General features: G+C 39.6%; 1 protein-coding gene across 3 annotated transcripts in view; it reads left to right on the top strand.

Annotated features, from left to right (window-relative positions):
• The window catches only part of LOC128697058 (endoribonuclease Dicer-like), a 72,790-nt gene extending 64,460 nt beyond the window's left edge, over nucleotides 1-8,330 (top strand). For all 3 annotated transcript variants that reach the window (XM_070095324.1, XM_070095323.1, XM_070095325.1), the window contains one exon: nucleotides 6,531-8,330. In XM_070095324.1, coding sequence (XP_069951425.1) covers nucleotides 6,531-6,647 — 117 coding nt within the window. In that variant the 3' untranslated portion in view covers nucleotides 6,648-8,330. The remainder of the gene's footprint in view (nucleotides 1-6,530) is intronic.
• Nucleotides 8,331-26,936: the final 18,606 nt, after the last annotated feature.

Raw genomic sequence — 26,936 nt, 5'->3', positions numbered from 1 at the left:
AGGAGGCTGAAGGTCCACCTCAATGGGTCTGGGAGAGAGTGTGAGGTGGCTGGAGTTGTGGGGAATGAGGCTTCTAGCAGCGAGGTGCAGTCTGTCTCTCGCTGTGAGGAGGCTGTAGTTGGGGTGGCAGCAACGGCTACCAGCAGTGAGGTGCAGCCCAGCACCTGCTACAAGTGGCGAGTAGTTCACAGTAATGGAAGGCGCATCAGAGTAAGGAAAGTTAAGAGTGAAGATCTGAAGGTAGGAAATCGCTTCTCTGTTCTTCAGGATGAATGTACTTCAGTGGCCAGTGAAGGTAAGGGTACTACTGCCCCTGCTAATGGAGGTAAGCGCATTCTTGTGGTTGGTGACTCTCAGGTAAGATACATTGACCGTGCTTTTTGTAATAGGAATAAGAAGATGAGAGATAGAGTGTGCTTCCCTGGAGCTGGTGTTGGGGACATTGTCAACAGGCTGGATAATATCATGTCAGGTAATGGGAGCAAGCCCATTATCTGTCTCAGTGCTGGTGGAAATGATATTGGGAAGGGTAGGAGAGAAGAGCTGCTAGATAAGTACAGGTCAGCTATAGATTTCATTAAGTCTAAGGGAGGGATCCCAATCATATGTAGCATCTTGCCTAGAAGGGGAGTAGGAAATGAATGGTTGTCTAGGGCAATTGGTGTAAATTGCTGGCTAGACAGATACTGCAAGGAACATGCAATCCCATTCATTGACAACTGGAACAACTTTTATGGCAAACATGATATGTATGCAAGGGATGGGGTACATCTCTCTGGGGCTGGGGTGGTAGCACTTGCAGACTCGATTGAGAAGGCCATTGGTGAAATGCCTATGATTTTAAACTGATGGAAGATAGAGGTATGGGTGTGTGTGGGAAACAAGCAGGTTGCAACACTTGGGTTGGAAACAGTAAATGTATAAAAGGCATTCAGCATGAAGTTATAAATAAAGACAATAGATCAGGTCAGCAAACAAAGGGGGACAGCAGAGGGCAGCAAGGGACTAGCTCCCTTAAGGTTTACTATACTAATAGCAGGAGTGTAAGAAATAAGATAGATGAGCTAAGATTAATTGCAAGTGCAGGAGACATAGATATTATTGCTATAACAGAGACCTGGCTCAATCTGAAAGATAGAGAGATGCCCTCTGAATGTCACATACAAGGCTATAAATTATTCCACACTGACAGGGTCAACAGGAAAGGTGGTGGAGTAGCGATGTATGTCAGAGACAATTTAAATTGTTGTGTTAGACAAGATATTAAATTAGAAGCGTCAGCCACTGAATCTGTTTGGTTACAGCTTCTCGAGGGCCGAGAAAAACTAATTTTGGGTGTGATTTACAGGGCCCCAAATCTTGATAGGGAGTGCAGTAAACTTCTATGGGACGAAATTCGTAAGGCATCTACATACGAAAATGTTGTGCTAATGGGAGATTTCAACTATAGACAGATTGACTGGAGCAATTTGACAGGAAATTTAGAGTCAGGTGACTTTCTTGATACGATCCAGGATTGTTTTTTAAAACAGTTTGTGACAGAGCCAACTAGGGGAAATAACCTCCTTGACTTGGTTCTTGCCAGTAGGGAAACACTAATTAATAATCTTGAGGTTAATGATGAGCTTGGGGAAAGTGATCACAAATCACTCAGTTTTAATATATCATGGAATTCCCCTAATAATGGCAATCAAGTCTCCGTCCCTGACTTTCGCTTGGCTGATTTCATAGGACTGAAAAATTACTTAGGTGGGCTGAACTGGAATGACCTGACTAAGGGTCAGGTAGGTGGTGATGGTTGCCGATATGATGCTTTCCAGGGCATAGTTCTAGCTGCTCAGTCAAATTATGTTCCAAATAGGGAAATCAGATCAAACAAAAATGATCCTAAATGGATGAACAATAGATTAAAATATCTGATTGGTCAAAAGAGAGGCATATATAGGCAAATCAAAAGAGGAGAGGGGCAATTGAGAAATCGATATATTCAGTTAAAGAGAGAAATAAAAAAGGGAATTAGAAAAGCAAAAAGAGATTATGAGGTTAAAGTTGCAAGAGAATCGAAGACTAACCCAAAAGGATTCTTTCAGGTATACAGAAGTAAGATCAGGGACAAGATAGGCCCACTCAAAAGTTCCTCGGGTCAGCTCACTGACAGTGATAAGGAAATGTGTAGAATTTTTAACACATACTTCCTCTCAGTTTTTACACAGGAGGATACCAGCGATATTCCAGTAATGATAAATTATGTAGAACAGGACGATAATAAACTGTGTACTATTAGGGTCACAAGTGACATGGTCCTTAGGCAAATAGATAAATTAAAACCTAACAAATCCCCAGGCCCTGATGAACTGTATGCAAGGGTTCTAAAGGAATGTAAAGAGGAGCTTAGCACACCTTTGGCTAATCTTTTCAACATATCACTACAAACTGGCATGGTGCCAGATAAGTGGAAAATGGCAAATGTGATACCTATTTTCAAAACAGGTGACAGGTCCTTAGCTTCGAACTATAGACCAATAAGCCTAACCTCCATAGTGGGAAAATTTATGGAATCAATAATTGCCGAGGCAGTTCGTAGCCACCTTGAAAAGCATAAATTAATCAACGAATCTCAGCATGGTTTTACAAAGGGGCGTTCCTGCCTTACGAATTTATTAACTTTTTTCACTAAGGTATTTGAGGAGGTAGATCATGGTAATGAATATGATATTGTGTATATGGACTTCAGTAAGGCTTTTGACAGGGTCCCACATCAGAGACTATTGAGGAAAATTAAAGCACATGGAATAGGAGGAGAAATTTTTTCCTGGATAGAGGCATGGTTGACAAATAGGCAGCAGAGAGTTTGCATAAATGGGGAGAAATCAGAGTGGGGAAGTGTCACGAGCGGTGTTCCACAGGGGTCAGTGTTGGGCCCCCTGCTGTTCACAATCTACATAAACGACATAGATGAGGGCATAAAGAGCGACATCGGCAAGTTTGCCGATGACACCAAAATAGGCCGTCGAATTCATTCTGACGAGGACATTCGAGCACTCCAGGAAGATTTGAATAGACTGATGCAGTGGTCGGAGAAGTGGCAGATGCAGTTTAATATAAACAAATGCAAAGTTCTAAATGTTGGACAGGACAATAATCATGGCACATATAAACTAAATAATGTAGATCTTAATATTACGGATTGCGAAAAAGATTTAGGAGTTCTGGTTAGCAGTAATCTGAAACCAAGACAACAGTGCATAAGTGTTCGCAATAAAGCTAATAGAATCCTTGGCTTCATATCAAGAAGCATAAATAATAGGAGTCCTCAGGTTGTTCTTCAACTCTATATATCCTTGGTTAGGCCTCATTTAGATTATGCTGCACAGTTTTGGTCACCTTATTACAGAATGGATATAAATTCTCTGGAAAATGTACAAAGGAGGATGACAAAGTTGATCCCATGTATCAGAAACCTTCCCTATGAGGATAGACTAAGGGCCCTGAATCTGCACTCTCTAGAAAGACGTAGAATTAGGGGGGATATGATTGAGGTGTATAAATGGAAGACAGGAATAAATAAAGGGGATGTAAATAGTGTGCTGAAAATATCTAGCCTAGACAGGACTCGCAGCAATGGTTTTAAGTTGGAAAAATTCAGATTCAGGAAGGATATAGGAAAGTACTGGTTTGGTAATAGAGTTGTGGATGAGTGGAACAAACTCCCAAGTACCGTTATAGAGGCCAGAACGTTGTGTAGCTTTAAAAATAGGTTGGATAAATACATGAGTGGATGTGGGTGGGTGTGAGTTGGACCTGATAGCTTGTGCTACCAGGTCGGTTGCCGTGTTCCTCCCTTAAGTCAATGTGACCTGACCTGACTAGGTTGGGTGCATTGGCTTAAGCCGGTAGGAGACTTGGACCTGCCTCGCATGGGCCAGTAGGCCTTCTGCAGTGTTCCTTCGTTCTTATGTTCTTCTTATGTTCTTATGACAGAAATGTTAAAAGCAGGGGGGGATATAGTGTTGGAGTGGTTGGTACTTTTGTTTAATAAATGTATGAAAGAGGGGAAGGTACCTAGGGATTGGCGGAGAGCATGTATAGTCCCTTTATATAAAGGGAAAGGGGACAAAAGAGATTGTAAAAATTATAGAGGAATAAGCTTACTGAGTATACCAGGAAAAGTGTACGGTAGGGTTATAATTGAAAGAATTAGAGGTAAGACAGAATGTAGAATTGCGGATGAGCAAGGAGGCTTCAGAGTGGGTAGGGGATGTGTAGATCAAGTGTTTACATTGAAGCATATATGTGAACAGTATTTAGATAAAGGTAGGGAAGTTTTTATTGCATTTATGGATTTAGAAAAGGCATATGATAGAGTGGATAGAGGAGCAATGTGGCAGATGTTGCAAGTATATGGAATAGGTGGTAAGTTACTAAATGCTGTAAAGAGCTTTTATGAGGATAGTGAGGCTCAGGTTAGGGTGTGTAGAAGAGAGGGAGAATACTTCCCGGTAAAAGTAGGTCTTAGACAGGGATGTGTAATGTCACCATGGTTGTTTAATATATTTATAGATGGGGTTGTAAAAGAAGTAAATGCTAGGGTGTTCGGGAGAGGGGTGGGATTAAATTATGGGGAATCAAATTCAAAATGGGAATTGACACAGTTACTTTTTGCTGATGATACTGTGCTTATGGGAGATTCTAAAGAAAAATTGCAAAGGTTAGTGGATCAGTTTGAGAATGTGTGTAAAGGTAGAAAGTTGAAAGTGAACATAGAAAAGAGTGAGGTGATGAGGGTATCAAATGATTTAGATAAAGAAAAATTGGATATCAAATTGGGGAGGAGGAGTATGGAAGAAGTGAATGTTTTCAGATACTTAGGAGTTGACGTGTCGGCGGATGGATTTATGAAGGATGACGTTAATCATAGAATTGATGAGGGAAAAAAGGTGAGTGGTGCATTGAGGTATATGTGGAGTCAAAAAACGTTATCTATGGAGGCAAAGAAGGGAATGTATGAAAGTATAGTAGTACCAACACTCTTATATGGATGTGAAGCTTGGGTGGTAAATGCAGCAGCGAGGAGACGGTTGGAGGCAGTGGAGATGTCCTGTCTAAGGGCAATGTGTGGTGTAAATATTATGCAGAAAATTCGGAGTGTGGAAATTAGGAGAAGGTGTGGAGTTAATAAAAGCATTAGTCAGAGGGCAGAAGAGGGGTTGTTGAGGTGGTTTGGTCATTTAGAGAGAATGGATCAAAGTAGAATGACATGGAAAGCATATAAATCTATAGGGGAAGGAAAGAGGGGTAGGGGTCGTCCTCGAAAGGGTTGGAAAGAGGGGGTAAAGGAGGTTTTGTGGGTGAGGGGCTTGGACTTCCAGCAAGCGTGCATGAGCGTGTTAGATAGGAGTGAATGGAGACGAATGATACTTGGGACCTGACGATCTGTTGGAGTGTGAGCAGAGTAATATTTAGTGAAGGGATTCAGGGAAACCGGTTATTTTCATATAGTCAGACTTGAGTCCTGGAAATGGGAAGTACAATGCCTGCACTTTAAAGGAGGGGTTTGGGATATTGGCAGTTTGGAGGGATGTGTTGTGTATCTCTATACGTATATGCTTCTAAACTGTTGTATTCTGAGCACCTCTGCAAAAGCAGTGATAATGTGTGAGTGTGGTGAAAGTGTTGAATGATGATGAAAGTATTTTCTTTTTGGGGATTTTCTTTCTTTTTTTTGGGTCACCCTGCCTCGGTGGGAGACGGCCGACTTGTTGAAAAAAAAAAAAAAAAAAAGAGCAATTAATTCGTACATGAGTAAAAGGATATAAAAGCTATTACTTGGGTAACATAAAAATAGGTTGGACAAATATAGACTGGAAAGAGGCAGGTTGTTTCAGTGTTCACTCTCTGTAATGTGCTTTGTGTAGTATAACAGGAGAGACTATGTGATGGCAGGGTTTACTGTTTTCAGGAGGATTCTTGCTAAGACTTCAGAGATGGTGAAGTTGCCGTTGTTTTGTTTAATTGTATTCGAAACAGCGATCAGTGCTGATTCGAGGCACTTGCGTCTGCGGAAATTAGTTTCTTTAATCACTGATTGGGCGTCTCTGAATTTCATGAGATGATTGGTAGAATTTCGGTGTTGTTACCCAAGTAATAGCTTTTATATCCTTTTACTCATGTACGAATTAATTGTTCTACCATATTGTATTACTACTACTACTTTTGTCACTACTACTACTACCACTAGTGAACATCTAAATGGTACCTCACTAGTATTGCACCTCATTCTGAGCCTTTATATACCCTCTGTGTCCATGTATTGTTTGTAATGGCTTGATAAAGCTCTTGGAGAGCGAAACGTTGCCACAATAAAATGTCACATTAGTTGCACTTGTGTCCTTTTACTTGACAAACTGCTGTATTAGTGAAACTGTAAAGCAAAGTTCTATAAAGGAGGGCCTGCCTGTATTTGCTGGAAATTTTGACACTGCATTGTATCTTGTAAAGTAATAAATTTTCCTACAATTTTCTTCTAACAGATCCAGGGCTTACCAGTTGTGTGTGGCAAAGGCAAGAATTACAGGACAGCAAAGATCGCTGCAGCAAAGTTGGGTCTTCGAGAGTATCGAGCTCATCTACCCAAGAAGAATGTCTAATCCAGGCACCCAGTGTGATAAGAGGGTCATTCCAGAATAAGTGGCCCAGTACAACACTAAATGCATTAGTCCTCCAACAAATGAGCTGTGTTACTGAAGAACAAAAAAGCACAAGACTGTGACAAACAATACACAAATAACTCGCACCTAGGAGAGAGAAGCTTACGACAACATTTCAATCTGAGTTGTAAATGGTACGAGTCGAACCAAAACATCGTCATAAGCTTTTCTCTCCATGGGGCAGGTTATTTGTATATTGTTACTGCTTCTTTTTATCTGAAAACAAATTATTTTTATAGAAACCAATAATGCATAGGGTGCTTTTTGGACATATTCATGCAAAAACAGTGATAATGTGCGAGTGTGGTGAAAGTGTTGAATGATGATGAAAGTATTTTCTTTTTGGGGATTTTCTTTCTTTTTTTTTTGGGTCACCCTGCCTCGGTGGGAAACGGCCGACTTGTTAAAAAAAAAAAAAAAAAAAAAATCATGCCCTTGCTCAGTAGCTGCAAACTTTATTTGATTCTTAGATTCTGTGTTTGTAAGTTTATGTATGTAAAGTTTCTTAATTTTTTAACATGTTGCCTCTTTAGTTTTGGTCATTATGTAATAATAGTTGATACATAAGTATTTTATTATGCTTTAGTCTACACACAAGTTGTAATACTCTAGTATATAGCCTTGGATTATGTAATAGTCTCTATGAAAGCTGCATTAATACTTTTAATATGTACAGTGCCTGCACTCTGAAGGAGGGGTGTTAATGTTGCAGTTAAAAAACTGTAGTGTAAAGCACCCTTCTGGCAAGACAGTGATGGAGTGAATGATGGTGAAAGTTTTTCTTTTTCGGGCCACCCTGCCTTGGTGGGAATCGGCCAGTGTGATAATAAAAAAAAAAAAATGTGTCAGAGTAGATAAGGGGGGTCTAAGACATTAATATAGTAACAGAAGGCCTTAAGAGAAACTCTGAAAAAATTGGTGCTATCTGCAAATCCCATTTTTAATCCAAGACACATTTTTGTATCCATGATAGCAATTTTTAATCACGAGATTCATTTTTTATCCATAGACCCATTTTTATTTATTTTAACCCTCAATATACATTCTTTTACCAGTAAGACCCACAAAAGATGGTGTGTATCCATGATGTGCTTCCTCCCAGGCCCCTTCATTCCTCAGTGGCATCCTTAAGTGACCCTGGCATGTCCACAGACCTTTCCACCTGGCAACACCTTGTTGTCTGACCCAGATGATGGACTTTTGGCTGATCTTTGTGATACTTCTGACCTTTACTCAACCTTGACCGTTATTCCTGCTCACTTCCCATACAATGTGTCGATTTTCAAATCATTTGTATGTCAAAGGACAGATCAGGTCAAGACCCAAGTCCAGGCAACCTCTCCCTGTAACTGATGATGCTGACCCTTTTACTGCCACTCATCCCTCTTATTCTCAGAAACATCTTCAAAATCTCTTCCCATCCAATCTGTATTTCATGGTAGTTTTGAGGCATTTTGGTCCTTTAACCCTTAAACTGTCCAAACGTAGATCTACGTTTGCTCGCATAGTGCTCCAAACGTAGATCTATGTTCAATTTTACATGCTTTCTTATGTAAAAAAAACGTAGATCTACGTTCAGAGTGCTACGTGAGGGAATGTAGATCTACGTTTGGACAGTTTAAGGGTTAATATTCTCGAGTAGAATGTGGACTGTCTCTGTGCAAAATTCGGAGGAAGCTGACAATCTCTCCCATTTTAGCCCTGTTGACGACACTGCTGTCCCCATACATATTCCTCTCTCATTTCTTCCTGCAGTACTGTTCCACATAAAGCAATGTGATTCAGACATTATGAATCAACTTGAGCTCTCCTGCCTCCACACTAGGCTGACTTCTGCATATTTCCTTAGCACACCCCACCCTGCAGTACTGCATGACCCATTTGGGTTTAGTACTTACTTTGATTATTATTATTATTCTACATAGAATGAGATGAAGTTCATACCTGCAGATAAATATTATCCCAATATAAACTTGACCTACAACCTGTGTACAGTATTTGTTTTCAAAAGTGTCTACAATACATATTTGGGTCAGTTATGTTTAGCGTGATAATTAGCATTCATATTTTGGTATGCATTGTTTATATTATATATTTTATTAGATTAATATATACAGATTTTTACAATAACAATCAGTGTTTGTTATACTATACGTTTTATGTAATGATTAGACAAAATTTTATAAACATATTAATTAAAGTAAATTTTTTCTTATTCCCTTCACTTTGCTACCTGGGAATATTGATACAAGGATTGTATTGTGGAAGTGTTAGTCTGATATTTGTTCCTATTCTTGAGTTTTATCTAAGAGAGGAGGCAAGACTAAACTGAAAGCCCCTCTGCTGAAAGAAAATGTTGTTATAATTAAAGCTGCTTTTAAAAACTTTCTGGTGGTGTGGTTCACATTCTGCATTATGGAGTTCAACCAGCTCTGAGTGTATATGTTTCAGTGCACCATATATTAATCATTGTCATGTTGGTGCAGCAGACATATTTTCGTTCATTAACACAAACCTCTGTGTGGTGATAGTAGCAGAGCTCATTTTCATCTCCTGTGCATAGGATAAATTTTCTTGTGTTGTCATTGATAGCTGTAGGGGTTTGCTAGGGAACTTCCATTGATGATGTCGATAGAAAATTTTAGGGACCCGAAAGTATTAGGCTGGTTAGTTCAGGAATCTGATATGTACTATGTGAAGGACAAGTTCATAAAGGTTTCATTAGGTATCTAGCAAGTTCTGTTAGTTTGTTAGGTGTACTTTCTTTGGTGGACATGATAAGACAGAGGAATGATGTGCTTGTGTTTTTTAGAATTGTTGAAATGTGTAGGGCTAGGATTAGATGGTAGTTGCTAACAAACCTGCCCTAAGGTGTTTTCTGGAGAATTTTCCGGCTTCATTTAGAAACTGCTCAATTTCTTTTTCCATTTGGAATCTCTGAACTATACTTTGTGTTTATCGTCAGTTCTATTATTTTCTCTTTGTACTGTGAGTTGTCCAAAATTACCACTTCTCTTCCTTTGTCTACAAAGGAAATTGTGATGCTTGGATCTTTCCCTTGATTTTCAAGTGCAAATATGTACCTACAATATGTTTTGGATATTGGATTTGTCTCCTGCCTTCCATGAGCTTGTGTTGCATTGATATAAATTCCTCATTTCCTCTTGCTGGAAGTTGAACAGACTGGTAGTCTTCAGTCTGTAGGTCGGCAACACACTTTGATAAGAGGAGAGAGGTCAGACAGGAGGTTCAATGTTGGCCCCACTGCATTTACTGGTCTAGTATCACTTCCTGGTCTGGTAGGGCAATCATCAGTGAATGGTTACCACTTTGGTCCTGTGACTGCTGTTTAGCTTGTTGATGGTACTTGAGTATACCTCTCCATTAGCCCTGGGATCCTTTGTTTTAGTCAGTGGTTAAGCCTTCCCTTGCTGGACTTGGTGGTGGGTGGAAAAATAGGGAGCCAAAGACCATTGCTCAAGTTATATGGATTATCCTATTCCTAAACATACTGTTGATAGCCCGTGCTCCTCCAGACACTTCCAGGTACTGCCGTCTGCCCTGACAGGTTCTATGATGCAGCGTCAATTTTTGGGTCATTTGCCTCATCACAGGACTGACTGGCTCAGTGCTGATGTCCCAATGACCTCATCACATACTGGAAGATTCTCACACTGAAACTGCCCCATTTTCTCACTAGCATCATAAAAAACAAGCTATCTGGAAACCTCTCTCCTTTGGAGGCGTATTTCAAAGAGTATCTTGGTTGGAAATTCTTTATTGTCCAATCAATAACACCTACTGACTACCTTCAACTATGGCATTAGCAAAGCTCTCATGAGGCATGTTGGCTAAAATGTATCCTTCCATGCCCTCAGGAGTATGATGCATATTGTCACCATCAAGGATGCTGAACAAGCTAACTTTAGGGAATTGGATCTGTGCTCCAGTTCCCCGAATTAAGCCTGAATGCCTTCCACATCCCCCTCCCCAGGCGCTGTATAATCCTCCGGGTTTAGCGCTTCCCCCTTGATTATAATAATAATAATAATAATGAACAAGCTAACAATCTCAGCACTATCAGCTGTATTGACAACACCCCTATCACATAACACATTCCTTCCTCAATTCTAGGTGTGGTACTATCATCCTGCATAGTGGCCCAGACATACAGAAGCAACTTCAATTCCAAAACCTCCATTGCCAAGGTGGAAACTTTTGTCCTTGCTCCAGGTCAGAGACGTTATCAAAGAAATGTCACCAGACTGATCTTCGACTGCTGCAATCTTCCCTCATTACCTTATACAGCGAGAAGATGCTTACTGGTGCAGGAATGGCTCTGAATACCACAACAATTCAGATATTACTGGTGCTTTGCCCACCCGGCTAATTATTGCAGATTACCGGCAAAATGCCCGGTAAAAAAAACATCAAAAAACCTTCAGCCAACCCCCCTTTCCCTCGATAGGGAACAGTGTAGTAAAGAAAGAGAATGCCAGACTGAAGTTCCTCTACAGACAGGCGCAGTGTCTACCCACTGAGGCTCGAAGGACACAATGTTTAGCCCTTATACAATGCAATATAGGTTACTCTTGCTCTTGGTACTCTGCCTTAACAAAAAAAAAAAAGCTAAAGGATAGACAACAAATCACCCAAAACAAAATGGTGAGATTCATCCTGGACCTGGGTCCAAGAGAGCATGTAGCCCATGATGAATTACGACAGCTGGATATGCTGAATGTTGAAAGACATTAAAATCAAATCATGTTTATAAAATTGCTCACAAGCAGAGTCCAGAATATCTTGCTGCCAAGTTTGTCAGGGCTGGAAACCAAAACAAGGATGGTACTAGAAGGGAACATAGCTTTGTAGTACCCACAGTAGGTGGTCAGGTTTCAAACACCTTTCATTGCACAGCAGTAAAGGAGTGGAACGGACTGCCTGCACATGTCAAAGCCTGTCGTAGCATGAACCAGTTCAGGAAGAGAGCTAAAAGCTATCTCATGAAAGAAATTACAGAAAGGAAGGAGAGTGATTTTTTTGTATAGTTAACATTCGTATACCTATTATTACTTAAATGTTTACGTAAATAACTGAGTTTGCCTTATTCCTAGTATATCTCCTTTTATTGTAACTGCTTTTCACACAGTTAAATTACTCACCTGTCTTAACTTTTAAGGTCTAAATAATAAGGTATTGCACTGAAAATAAAATATTACAATGGAAATAAGATATTACAATGGAAATAAGATATTACAATGAAATAAGTCATTAACTTTACTGGGTTATCCTGGAGCGTAATCTATACATATGCTGCTATGTATAATAATTTATATAACTATATTTATGTGTACCTGTTCTCCCCTCCCCTCTCCCCGCTGGTGAGAGGTTCTTGATCTAGGGAATTGGATTTGTGCTCAAGTTCCCTGAATACCTATCACATCTGCCCCCCTCCCACAGGCGCTGTATAATCCTACCGGTTAAGATAAGATAATATTTCGTTCGGATTTTTAACCCCAGAGGGTTAGCCACCCAGGATAACCTAAGAAAGTCAGTGCGTCATCGAGGACTGTAACTTATTTCCATTGGGGTCCTTAATCTTGTCCCCCAGGATGCCACCCACACCAGTCGACTAACACCCAGGTACCTATTTGCTGCTAGGTGAACAGGACAACAGGTGTAAGGAAACGTGTCGAAATGTTTCCACCCGCCGGGAATCGAACCCGGGCCCTCCGTGTGTGAAGCGGGAGCTTTAGCCACCAGGCCACCGGGCCTGGTGGCTTTATTAAAATAATCATGTGTACCCGTACCAGAATAAACTTACACTATGACTCACATGGGTGCCATTTAGATCAGCTTTTCTCAACGTCCCATAATGCAGTCCTTCCCTGGTTATCCCAGGTTCTTGAAGATCCTCCAACTTGAAATCATAAGAAAATGTTTTCATAACACTTTATTTTATCAGTGATAATTATTGAAATTCAGTAGACTTATTTCCATTGTGGTCTTTCAATTCTGTCCTCCCCCAGGATGCGACCCACACCAGTCACCTAACACCCGGGTACCTACTTGCTTGCTAAGTGACCGAAGCAACACACGCCCAATGTTTCCGCCCATAATAATGTTATTCACATCAAACCATACTGTGGAAAATACTGTATATATTTTCCAGAAATTCAGTATTTATATGTATATAGATGGCCATACTGTATTTAATAACATTTATGTCATAGAAAATGGGAAACTGAGCCTGGGGACCCCTCAAGGAAGGTTCCTTGATGTTGGTGAGGGGCTCTTGATTTAGGGAATTGGATCTGTGCTCCAGTTCCCCGAATTAAGCCTGAATGCCTTCCACATCCCCCCCCCCAGGCGCTGTATAATCCTCCGGGTTTAGCGCTTCCCCCTTGATTATAATAATAATAATGAGCCTGGGGAGAAGGGACAGTCGCCATTGTTAATTTGAATTGGATACAACATTAGTGTAATGGGAAGGAATTTTCGTGCTCTAGAGGTTAAAATTGGGTTGACACCTCTCAAATAGGAGGTGAAATTGTTGGATGTGCATTCCTGCATAACTTGAGATATCAGGCGACTGGACAAGACAGCTCCAGGAACCTCAGATAAGTCTGTTATGTTATAACTCTGGCCAGTTGTTATTTTCATGTATAGACAGTGAGGTTTTCTGAGCATGACACATTAATCTCCAGTCAAATTGGTGAGTGTTATGATTTTAAGATATTCTCCTTCTGTTATGTATATGTGTTTATATATAATCATTTTTTTAATTTAATATACAGTCCACGAAATTATATATTTACCAGCATTCCTGGTGATGTATTTTTCATTTGTAATTAATAGGTCCAGAGCAACTTGTGGATATGACAGTGGTAGGTATCGAAGGGGGACATTTTTTGCGACCTAGGTGTCCAAAATTCCTACTTGTCTAACTGATAAATAATAATTATCTTTGTTCATTTACTGTTATGTATATAATGATACATCCAAATAAATGCAATTTTCTACATTTAATTTGCCCGTTGGTCCTTCTTGAACCGGAGGTAATTAGTGAAGTCATTAATTAGTTAATTACTTAATAATTATATGTGAAATGACAGAAGGAGGTGGATGCTAAGTTCACAAATTTACTTAATGTGTAGTGGATTATAATTATTACAATATTAATTTGGATAAGTCAAGTGTAGCTAATTATATTAATGTGTATATTAATTTTGCAAAGCCAAAGTGGCTAGGATTTATATTAATGTATTTGTATAATATTAATTTGATAAGATAATTCTGGCCAAGATTTATATCAGTGTATGTGTAATTGATAAGTCAAGTGTAACTAATATTAATGTGTATAATATTAATTTGCTATGCCAAATTCTGGCAAGGATTTATATTAATTTGTGTAATAATTTTGATAAGCCAAGGCTGGCTAAAGGTTTGTATTAATGTACATTTGAAGTTTATATTATTTTCTTACATGTAATTGCTAAGCTCAAGTAGCTAGGATTTATTTAAAGGTAAGTTGTACTATTTACCTTTATAAAGTACATAATTTAATACATAATCAGTGTTATTAAGTTGAATTTAATACATTACATCATGGCTGAAAATGAGGAAATTAATACAGAAGACAAACACATAGAATATAGAGTAAAGAAAGCATCACTACAGGCTAGAAAAGTTCATGTAACCAAGGCATATAATAAGTGCTTGGAATTAATGAATCAAGAAACTGTGAATACTGATGATTTAAAATTGTATTTAGATGCTTTAGGTAATAGATATGATTCATACAAATTATATTACAACAAATATGAAGGAGATTTGTTAGTAAACTGTGTAGATGAGACTGAAGTAGATCTCATGATTAATCAGTATTATGAATTAGAGGAAAAGATTCTTTCTTGTAAAAGTCAGGCCTTGAATAAATTAAAATGTGTAAACCAGGCAGTTAATCAGTCTGCTCCAACAAATAATATGTCTTTGCCAAAACTCCCAGAATTATGTTTACCTGTATTTAATCTTGGTGAAAATTGGGAGGAATTTTGGTCAATTTTTAAAGCAGCAGTGCATGATAGGAGTGACCTAGCCTGTGTAACTAAATTATTTTACCTCAAAGGACAGGTAAGAGGAGATGCTCACATACTCATACAAGCCTTTCCCAATGTAGATGATTCTTACAAGGAAGCAGTTGACTTGTTGAAAGTCACTTATGGTAATATAGAACAAAGTAGGTTGGATCTAGTGAATATCATTGTTAATTTAAAATCTCCAGATCACACTTACAAAGGTTTACAGCAGTTTAGAGTTAAACTGGAGAGCACTCTCAAAACTTTAAGTAATAAATATAATCTGAAGGAATCAGACTGGTTATTGAGTGCCATGGTACAGAATAAATTAAACTATAAAACACTTGAATGACTCTCGAACAAATATCACAAGGGTTATTTTGGTCTGGAGGAAATAAGACTAGGTCTACAAGAATTAATTGTACAGTTTCAGACCAGCCAACTAACTCATTTTAAAGATGCAACACATAATAACTCTGAGGTATCTGTCAAGTTTCACAAAGGGAAAAATTATCCCAATAGTAATAATCAAATTTCATTTCCTAAAAATAGTTGCATAGGTGCATGTCAAGTAGCAGGAATCAGAAATAATGATTCTCCACAAGGTAAGAAGAATAAGTACCTCCTAAGAGTAGCACAGTTAATAAGAAACCAGTCAGAGAAAAGAGAGGTTGTCTTTTCTGCAAAGGTACTCATTTTTCTAAGAATTGCAATGCATACAATTCATGAAATGATAAAGTTGAAAGATTAGAAGAACTTGACAGATGTATCAGGTGTTTAGGTAATCACAATGTAAAGGATTGTCATGCCAAATTAAACTTCTGTTATCAATGTCACAAAGGAAGACACCATATAGTCATGTGTAAGGGTCTATATGGTAATGTTGATAATAATGATAATGTTGACAATCCTGACACAACAGTGGCTAATGTAAAAATTGCTGCTAATGTTAATAATGATGGTTTTGCTGAAGTAGCCTTACCTGTGTTACAGGTAAAAATTGATGATAAAAGGCATAAATCAAAAAATGTAACTGCATTATTGGACCAGGGATCCCAACGTACTTTCATAAAACGTAAATGTCTTGATGGTATGAAAGTACAGATGGGAGATCCCACAACTTTAAAATTATCTGGTTTTCTCTCGGATAAAAGAGCTCAATTGTATGACACTGTTTATGTAACTGTCAGGTTGGGCAATGAGAAAAAACGTGTTAATGCAGTAATTGTAGAAAGACTTCCAGAGAAAATATTTACAGTAGGGCTTAGTAAAGCTACAGAAAGACTTTCACATAATGTAAATTTAGCACCTTCTGGTGTAAGTGATGATTCTGTAGGCCCAATAAATATTTTGATAGGTAGTGACTATTATGCCTCCTTTGTAAAGGGTATGGTAAAGAAATGTGGTGTCACCCTTTTGAAGACTGCAGGAGGCCATGTAATGTATGGTAGGATTCCTCGTAATAATAATTCATGACTAGAGGAAACTACAAATACCATAACTGTGTGTCTTACTCATGAAATCGTACCCCAGTATAATTCTTCCATAGAGGATGGTGTTGAGCCAGTGCATAAATTGTGGGAATTAACAGCCATTTATGTAGTTGTCAAATTAGCTAATTATATAAGAAATAAGTTGCAGGAGATAAATATTAGCGACACTGTAATTTGGTCTGATAATGAGGTATCCTTACAATGGATTCGTAATGGAAACAGCAAAATTGTGTACGTACAAACAGAGTCGCTGAAATTAATCAGATGCAAGAGAAGTATAATAGCTTGGGTCAGCATATGTTAACATTTAATTATATACCTGGTGAGGAGAATCCAGCTGATTTCTTGTCTCGAGGTTTACCTTATGCTAAATTTGTAAATGCTGTATCATGGTTTAAAGGACCGAGCTGGTTGGTAAATAAAGCTAATTGGCCTGTACAAAAGGTGTATATTGCTCCTGTTGAAATTACTGTGACCACCGCTCCAATAGTTTGTCCTCCCTTAGCCATTGATATAAATAGGTATTCTTCTTTACCAAAACTAATCAATGTAACTAAGTTGGTGTTTAAATTTCTAAACAAGATGAATATCTCATATAAGTTTTCACATCCTCTTGAATATTGGATAAAGAGGGTACAAGAAGAAATCTATGGAAATGAGATTAAATTGATGATGGAAAGAAAAATTGTGAAAGGTTCCATAATAGATAAATTGGGGCTGTATTTAGAGAACAATGTAATTAGGTGCAGAGGTAGGTTACAAAATGCTGAATTGGGTGATTATGCTAAACACCCTATCTTGCTGCCCAAAACTCATCATCTAACAAATTTAATTGTTCTAAATGCCCATAAAAATGTAATGCATGGTGGGGTACAAGATACCTTAAATTGTATTAGGGAAACTTTCTGGATTCCACAAGGACGGCAAAGTGTAAAAAGGGTGATTAAATCTTGTGTAATATGTCGCCGTGTGGATGCCAGATCCTATATGTACCCAGGTCCTCCACCATTGCCAAATGAGCAATTTGAGTCATTTAGCAACGAACTCCGCCCGGCCGCAGTGTGGAAAATACTGTATATATTTTCCAGAAATTCAGCATTTATTTGTATATAGATGGCCATACTGTATTTAATAACATTTATGTCATAGAAAATGGGAAACTGAGCCTGGGTAGAAGGGACAGTCGCCATTGTTAATTTGAATTGGATACAACATTAGTGTAATGGGAAGGAATTTTTGTGCTCTAGAGGTTAAAATTGGGCTGACACCTCTCAAATAGGAGGTGAAATTGTTGGATGTGCATTCCTGCATAATTTGAGAATCAGGCAATAGGACAGGACATGTGGAAATTATTTAATTTCCGAAGCTATAGTGCCTAATAAGTGTTTAATGTGTTGATTTGGGTCAAAATGTATTTGTATTTTGAATAGAACCAACCGGGTTCACCCTGCGCCTGCACGGATGTGCGGGGGGGGACAGGTCGACTCAGGGCATGGGTGAGCGGGTGTTTTTTGAAGGTAGTGAGGAGGCTGTGAAAACATGGGACCAGGAAATTGGCATTCACGGTGGCCTAAGGATTAATATAGGCCTCACTTCATAATAGGAAGTGTCGTAACTGTTCCTGGTGAAGAGTGAGGGAACGGGATTTATGGGACCACCGTAATAAAGTGGTAAAATTAATGAATAATGGTATGACCGGTGGTGACTGGTGCGTCGCCATGGAGTGTCCCGGGGAAATTACCCGTGATTTAATCATCACTCATCGGTCTCAGATCTTAATGGAGTGACCTCTAATGTGTATAATAATTATGAGACATTAAATTGTCTTGTGAATGGTAATGTAATCAGTGATAATAACATTAAGTTAAGAGAATGCGGGAAGTGAAATAAGTCGCCTTGCTCCGAGTGAACACGTGGTTCCCGTCCTGAGGATAGTGAAGCTTTATGGAATCACGACTTCTAAACTGGGACAAACCAACGGTTACCTCGTCCTGCTGGAATAAGAACCGTGTCGGTGTAGCAGGACATCGAAATGAGATGGTGAATGGAGGAAATAAGGAGCATCAATCACCCACAGTTAAGTAACCTTTCTAGTTATAGCAGACTGATACTGGCCAGTTAGGTATGTTATAATTGGATAGGTTGTGGGTGATCCAGCTACATCAAGTGACCACCAGAGAATATCTGGTAAGTGGTGGGATTATGTACAAATGTTTTTCTTGATGGATGTATCCATGTGTAACCTATCCCCCCCCCTTCATTCAGTTAAACTAATATAATATGTACAGTCCACAATTAATTAGTAGCGCCGTACTTGAGTGTGCTATCCAATTTATACTGGTCTCGGATAGATATGGATAAGATTGTGAGGGTCGAGGGGCCACCTGCAGTGACCAGAGGTGGTTAAGTTTTCTCATATGTCTACACGGGGTGACTACGGTAAACAATATAGTTGTTGTCTCCCAATGAGATTACTCGTATGCATGTAATGTTGAGGTATGTACAAGTAATCACCCCAAAAATTTTTCCATAGGACAACTCCAGGAACCTCAGATAAGCTGTCTAAATTATGTTTAATTTCTGGCCAGTAAATTCTTCATAAATGTAGGAAAAAGGGGCGGTCCTGTACATGACACATTAATCTCCAGTCAAATTGGTGAGTGTTATGATTAAGATATATTCTCCTTCTGTTGTATAAATGTATATATATATATATATATATATATATATATATATATATATATATATATATATATATATATATATATATATATATATATATATATATATATATATATATATATATATATATATATATATATATATATATATATATATATATATATATATATATATATATATATATATATATATATATATATATATATATATATATATATATATATATATATATATATATACAATCATTTATTATTTTTAATATACAGTCCACAAATTTATTTATATATTTACCAGCATTCCTGGTGATGTATATTTCATTTAATTAATAGGCCCAGAGCAACTTGTGGATATGACAGTGGTAGGTATCGAAGGGAGACATTTTTTGCGACCTAAGTGTCCCAAATTCCTACTTGTCTAACTGATAAATAATAGTTATTGTTCATTTACTGTTATGTATATAATTATACATCCAAGTAAATGCAATTTTCCACACATACCATGGGTGGGGATAGAACCCGCTATCTGACCACGGGTTCTATCCCCACCCATGGTATGGTTTGTTTGCAATCGTGTCATTACGATTTCGTGAGTATTATTCACATCAAATTTTCATTCGAAATCACAAAATATCGAAATAAACTATATACATTCATGATATAAAAATGTAATTTAAATATATACTGCGTTTGATGTATATTTTTGCTTAGGGTCAAACAGGTTAAAAAAGGAAAACGAGTTTGAGATCAATTATTAAATGGAAATTATGTAGAATCATCTGACGTTTTGTAAGATAAGATTTCGCTCGGATTTTTAACCCAGGAGGGTTAGCCACCCAGAAAGACGGTGCATCATTGAGGACTGTCTGTTTTATTTCCACTGTGGTCCTCAATCTTGTCCCCCAGGATGCCACCCACACCAGTCAACTAACACCCAGGTACCTACTTGCTGCTAGGTGAACAGAACAACAGGTACCTGGAGTTTACCTGGAGAGAGTTCCGGGGGTCAACGCCCCCGCGGCCCGGTCTGAGACCAGGCCTCCTGGTGGATCAGAGCCTGATCAACCAGGCTGTTGCTGCTGGCTGCACGCAAACCAACATACGAGCCACAGCCCGGCTGATCCGGAACTGACTTTAGGTGCTTGTCCAGTGCCAGCTTGAAGAAGGAAAAGCGTCGAAATGTTTCTACCCTGACGGGAATCGAACCCGGGACCTCCGTATGTGAATCAAGAGCTTTGCCAGCCACAAATACAGTTACATAGGATATCATACATAGCAGCAGCATGTGTAGAGAACCTAATTATTATTATTATAATAAAAAAGAAGCGGTAAGCCACAAGGGTACAGAACCTAAGATAACCCAAAAAAAGTCAAAGTGACTTATTTCCGTTCGGGTCCTGTTAATATTTTATTATTATGCTATAAAGGAAATAATGTCTCAAGTAAGATACGATTTTGGTGGGAATATTTAACCAGGGCTGTGGAAGGTCAGCCACCCAGGATAACCCAATTAATTTGGTTTGACATCGAGGACTCTCTTGTGCCCCAGGATGCCACCCACAGCACCCAGGTTTAATCCCTGTTAAAGATCCGAAATCAATATGTGACTAGAATTATTGCCTTTGAGGTTAGGTAAGATTCATAACGAGACAGGACAAGTGTTTCTTGACGCTGGTCTTAGTCCCCATTGGATATAAGTCACTGACATTTTTGGGTTATCCCAGGTTCTCTACACATATGTTGTTATGTATAATAATCTATGTAACTGTATTTGTGTATACCTGAATAAACTTACTTACTTACTGACCCTGAGCTGGAGCTTTCAGTCATCTGATCGAGGCCTTCCACTCAGATGACCGGAATTCCAGCTCTTGGCTTTAATTAATAGCATTTTTCGCTCGCTAGTTCATTTAACTCCGTCTCCCTGAGGGAACTATAATGACTTAGTGACGGCGTTTACGTTGGTATAGTGCCAGACTGAATGACACTTTGAGTTGTAACATTTTTAATATTTTGGAACAATATTCAAGTCACGTAAATGCAGAACTTGCTTAAGCTTGCCTAGTTGGGACGTAAATGTACTTGCGCATTTCAAAATAGGATCTCACCTTCAAGGACCATAACATTGTATCAATCGCATCTGCTAGAAAAATGACAGGATGGATAATGAGAACCTTCAAAACTAGGGAGGCCAAGCCCATGATGACACTCTTCAGGTCACTTGTTCTATCTAGGCTGGAATATTGCTGCACACTAACAACACCTTTCAAGGCAGGTGAAATTGCCGACCTAGAAAATGTACAGAGAACTTTCACGGCGCGCATAACGGAGATAAAACACCTCAATTATTGGGAGCGCTTGAGGTTCCTAAACCTGTATTCCCTGGAACGCAGGAGGGAGAGATACATGATTATATACACCTGGAAAATCCTAGAGGGACTAGTACCGAACTTGCACACGAAAATCACTCACTACGAAAGCAAAAGACTTGGCAGACGATGCACCATCCCCCCAATGAAAAGCAGGGGTGTCACTAGCACGTTAAGAGACCATACAATAAGTGTCAGGGGCCCGAGACTGTTCAACTGCCTCCCAGCACACATAAGGGGGATTACCAACAGACCCCTGGCAGTCTTCAAGCTGGCACTGGACAAGCACCTAAAGTCAGTTCCGGATCAGCCGGGCTGTGGCTCGTATGTTGGTTTGCGTGCAGCCAGCAGCAACAGCCTGGTTGATCAGGCTCTGATCCACCAGGAGGCCTGGTCTCAGACCGGGCCGCGGGGGCGTTGACCCCCGGAACTCTCTCCAGGTAAACTCCAGGTATATAGAGAAACACAGCATAGTTCTTAACATTTTTATTCTTGTCCTACAGCTGCTGGCCTCAAGTGGGGCACTGTATATGTAATATCAAAATAAATGTCACAATTAACTATGCTTTTGGAGAGATGGTCGCTAGGGTTCAAATCCTGGTGGGTTGTGATACTTCTATGTGTTTATTTTCGCTTGTTTCTGCAGACTGTGCTGAATGTATTATCACGGCTGAGTAATTTAAGGCGTCATTTCGTCAACTATGCATGCTGGCAAGGTGACCTGGGTTCGAATCCTGACTGTTTGTGATATTTCTTTTTGCATATAGTTTTTCATTTTGTAAAGTACATTGAATAAAGTAACACTTAGGTTGCTACATCAAACAGGACGAGAATGAACCAGCTAAGAACAACACTTCAGGCTCAGCGATGTTGTCAGCTTCAGGAGGAAACGTGGCCAGCGTTCCTGGTGGCCAAAGTTATAAGGCATCTGTGGCTAAGTGGTTTAAGGCATTAAGTTGTCAGTTACCTAAAATCGTGGACAGCTAGTGGCACGAGTTCGAATCCTAATTAGCTGTGATATTTCTTCGCATTCTTGCATGCATATATATGTATGTATGTATGTACGTATGTATGTATGTATGTATGTATGTATGTATGTGCGTGTGTGTGTGTGTGTGTATGTGTGTGTGTGTGTGTGTGTGTGTGCAAAACAACCACCGGGGGAGTAGAATAATAACTCCAGGCCCTTCGTGTTGCAATCAACACATCATCAGGGGCTTGCATATTTGCAGAAAAGGGGAGGGTGTCCAGCAAATAACGTTCCCAGAGGACCGTCTTTACTGTATTTCTCCGAAAATTATTCTTTTATTCTTCTATAGGCTTATCACGTCAGTCAGGCTGTTGCTACTGGCGGTTCTCAGGTTTAAAAATCCATCACCATTTTTCTTTGTTATCCCCTAATTCTTCTGTCTAGTTTCCCTTTGACAACTTTTTTTTTTTTTAGAAGAAAGAAGGAAAATCTAACTCTCTTTTTATTCTAAATCCTCGATAGTTTAACTTATGATATTGGCAAAAGTTTCCAAACTTTATGGATGGGTTTTAGCAATGGTTCCCGAGAATCATGTCCAGTTGCCTGCGCTCGCAGCTTTACCAATGCCTGGTAGACTTTAAACCCTGGGAAAGCTTTATTTTACGACGTTTCTCTAACAGTGTGGCTTTGTCGTGTCCTTAATGAAGCCCTAAAATGGGTGAAACCTCGAAAAGTACAAGTTTTCACAGCTTAAAGAATCTCTGAATACAAAATACCTCCTGGAATTCCAGCAGCAAACTCGCCTCTCGCTTTTAAAAGTCTTTGTATCGGGTTGTGGGTGGCAGCCAGGCGCCTCGACTAGCATAAGTGTCTCTTTAAGCTTGAGAAGTAGCTGTGTGTGTGTGTACTCACCTAGTTGTGGTTGCAGGGGTCTATTCATAGCTCCTGGCCTTGTGTGTGTGGGGGAGGTTGAGTCTCAGCTCCTGGCTTCGCGATACTTATCAAACTTTTTCCAAGGCTATGTTTGGATCCTACCTCTAGTACAAAGCTTTCTAGATTGTTTCACTTCCTGATCACTGTGAGACTGAAGAAACATTTCCTAATATCGTTGTGATTTTTTTTTCTTCCAGCTGTACCCTCATTTACCTGTTTCCCGCCTCTTTAACAGTTTGCCCCCGTTTACCCTCTCAATTCTTCTCATTAATTTGTTTGTCACTATCAGTTCGTTTCTAAACTTTTTTTCCTCTAAGGTTAAGCTCCTTCAGTTACTCGTAACTCATATAACTGAGCTCCGTGACTAGTCTTATTTTTGCAAACCACAACACTTAAGATAAAGGAGGAACACTGCAGCAAGCCTACTAGTCCATACCAGGCAGGTCCTTTTAAGCTCAAACCCACTAACAAAATTATCTGCCAAAAACATCGAGGAACAAGACTTGATAACCCTACTCACCCAGGTGCACGACCCACTCTAATCCAACCCTTCTCACTCGTGCACCAATCCTTTATATATTTGAAGGTAACCAAGGTCCCAGCCTCACTGTCCTCTCCAGGCAGACTCCTCCACCCTTTGACAAGTTGTGGGCTTCATGTAGTGCTGCATACTTCAACACGGGCATGACATTTGCCAGGTACAGTGTCGTGTGTGTATGTATTCTCGTGTGTGTGTACTCACCTATTTGTGTGTGTGTGTGCGTGTGACCGGGTGTGGAAGTGTGAATTGCTCATTACTCTATAATTTGCTCATGATTGTAGCCATGTATAAACGTAAGTAACTTTACTTACAGGATTCATTACCTCTGTAACTTGTGAGTTCATTACCTTTGTAACTTACTCAGTAACCAAAACTTTGGAGTCCAGTCCCTGGACCAATTATGTACCTCTGTAATCTTTTGACTACCACCCACAGGATGGGTATGTGGTGCATAATAAACATATTAAACTAACTAACAGTGTCGTGAATGGTTCCTTGTTGAGGTTCATGAAAGGTGATCTTAGATTTACTAAATGCACGTTTGTCACTGTTGTTATTTAGCTGATGTGGACTTCAGGAGATATGATTTAGAAGATCAGTGCCGTTATGTCCAAAATTCTGAATGGGATCATTTCTTAAAGGAAAGATATCAACAATTTATTAATTTGCTGCGGGGAATCTAATGCTTAAAAATCTTGATGAATTTACATTGAAAGTATAAAAATTAAGCTTAGAAATGGTATGGGACTTAGACCTCTTCAGAGCCATTTTGATGATTAAAAGATCAGAGGCAAGTTGGTTATATTGATCATCATTTTAACCGGCCTGGTCTCAGACCGAGCCGCGGGGGCGTTGCCTGCCCCCAGAAACCCTTTCCAGGTAAACTCTAGGTAAACCATGTCTATGTTGATATATTATTATTCAATACTTAAACATGAAAAAAAAAGATAAGAGGGAAACTTCTAGAAAGAAGCACAACTCTTTTATGCTCCATATATTCCTCCCTCCATATATCATTTCCACATGGTAAAAAAAAACTCTCATATGCCATATTTTTTCTCCTTTACCACTCTACCTCGTCATTCCACCAATCGCTCCTCTACCATCTTACACCCTCTCTCCTGCTGGACACACTAACACTGTTTTATTAATTCTACTTCATACCTCCTCTACCCCTTCCTCATTACCTGTATTTTATCTAACCTACTTTTATCCTTTCTACATATTTCCTTTAAGTTATAAACTTTCACGTCTCTCTTGTCCCCGAGTCATCTCTTACTCTGTTATTATCACTAAATAATTATCTGAAATATCTGTCGCCTCTATAAAAACATCCACAACCAGAAGTCTATCCATCAGCTTTCATGATAGATTATTATTATGCCATGAACCAAATCTCGTATACTTATTTATCCTCTTATATTGTATATTACATATCAAACCTCTGTCTATACATAGCTCAGAGGTGCATCCAACAAAATAAGCCGACTCTTGGATGTCACTACCGCCCGGCTCCGGCTGGGTTACAAGTATCTTTGGCAGGTTAAATCACCACCACCAGATGTAGACCAAACGAAATGTAAACTTTGCCAGATGGATTATTGCCACACCCTGCGTCATTATGTACTGGAGTGCGATAAAATTAATGAATTTAGAAACAACTCACTCAGAAGTGTTCAAGAAATGGCTAAGTATTTTATCCACAGTGGTATATTGCAGACCATTCTGGAGAAATACCCTGACTTTGCTAGCTGTAAATAAAGCATTACCACATATGTGCATGTGTGTGTGTGTGTGTGTGTGTACTCACCTAGTTGAGGTTGCGGGGGTCGAGTCCGAGCTCCTGGCCCCGCCCCTTCACTGATCGCTACTAGGTCACTCTCCCTGAGCCGTGAGCTTTATCATACCTCTGCTTAAAGCTATGTATGGATCCTGCCTCCACTACATCGCTTCCCAAACTATTCCACTTACTGACTACTCTGTGGCTGAAGAAATACTTCCTAACATCCCTGTGATTCATCTGTGTCTTCAGCTTCCAACTGTGTCCCCTTGTTACTGTGTCCAATCTCTGGAACATCCTGTCTTTGTCCACCTTGTCAATTCCTCTCAGTATTTTGTATGTCGTTATCATGTCCCCCCTATCTCTCCTGTCCTCCAGTGTCGTCAGGTTGATTTCCCTTAACCTCTCCTCGTAGGACATACCTCTTAGCTCTGGGACTAGTCTTGTTGCAAACCTTTGCACTTTCTTTAGTTTCTTCACGTGCTTGGCTAGGTGTGGGTTCCAAACTGGTGTGTGTGTGTGTGTGTGTGTGTGTGTGTGTGTGTGTGTGTGTGTGTGTGTGTGTGTGTGTGTGTGTGTTTGTGTGTATGTGTGTGAGTGTGTGAGTGTGTGTGTGTGTGTGTGTGTGTGTGTGTGTGTGTGTGTGTGTGTGTGTGTGTGTGTGTGAGTATGAGTGTGTGTGTGTGTATGAGTGTGTGTGTGTGTATGAGTGTGTGTGTGTGTGTGTGTGTATGAGTGTGTGTGCGTGTGTGTGTATGAGTTAGTGTGTGTGTGTGTGTGTGTGTGTGTGTGTGTGTGTGTGTGTGTGTGTGTGTGTGTGTGTTTATGTGTGTGTGTGTATGAATTTGTATGTGTGTGTGTACTCACCTATTTGTTCCCTTGGGAACAAAACTTTCCTCTGCCTCCTTGCACTTTGTTGCCACATATTCCATCATCTCGTTTACTGATTTTCCTACCATTTCTCTGTCCCACTGAACCTCCTGCAGGAAGTTTCTCATACCTGTGTAGTCCCCCCTTTTATAGTTTGGCCTGTCCCCTTCAGTTCCTGTTACCTTCTCCACTTGTAACTCTACTATATAGTCAAAACTCAGAACCACATGATCGCTAGCTCCAAGGGGCCTCTCGTAAGTGATGTCCTCGATGTCTGAACTGCTCAGGGTGAACACAAGATCCAGTCTTGCTGGCTCATCCTCCCCTCTCTCTCTGGTTGTGTCCCTGACATGTTGATGCATGAGGTTTTCAAGTACCACATCCATCATCTTGGCTCTCCATGTTTCGGGACCCCCATGTGGCTCCAAGTTTTCCCAGTCGATCTCCCTGTGGTTGAAATCGCCCATTACCAGTAACTTTGCTCTGCTCGAGTGAGCTCTTCTTGCCACCTCAGCCA

This window comes from Cherax quadricarinatus, chromosome 49 (genome assembly GCF_038502225.1).
Source record: "Cherax quadricarinatus isolate ZL_2023a chromosome 49, ASM3850222v1, whole genome shotgun sequence".
NCBI lineage: Eukaryota > Metazoa > Arthropoda > Malacostraca > Decapoda > Parastacidae > Cherax > Cherax quadricarinatus.
The sequence above is the reverse complement of the archived record's forward strand: the minus strand, read 5'-3'. Positions and strand labels throughout refer to the sequence as shown.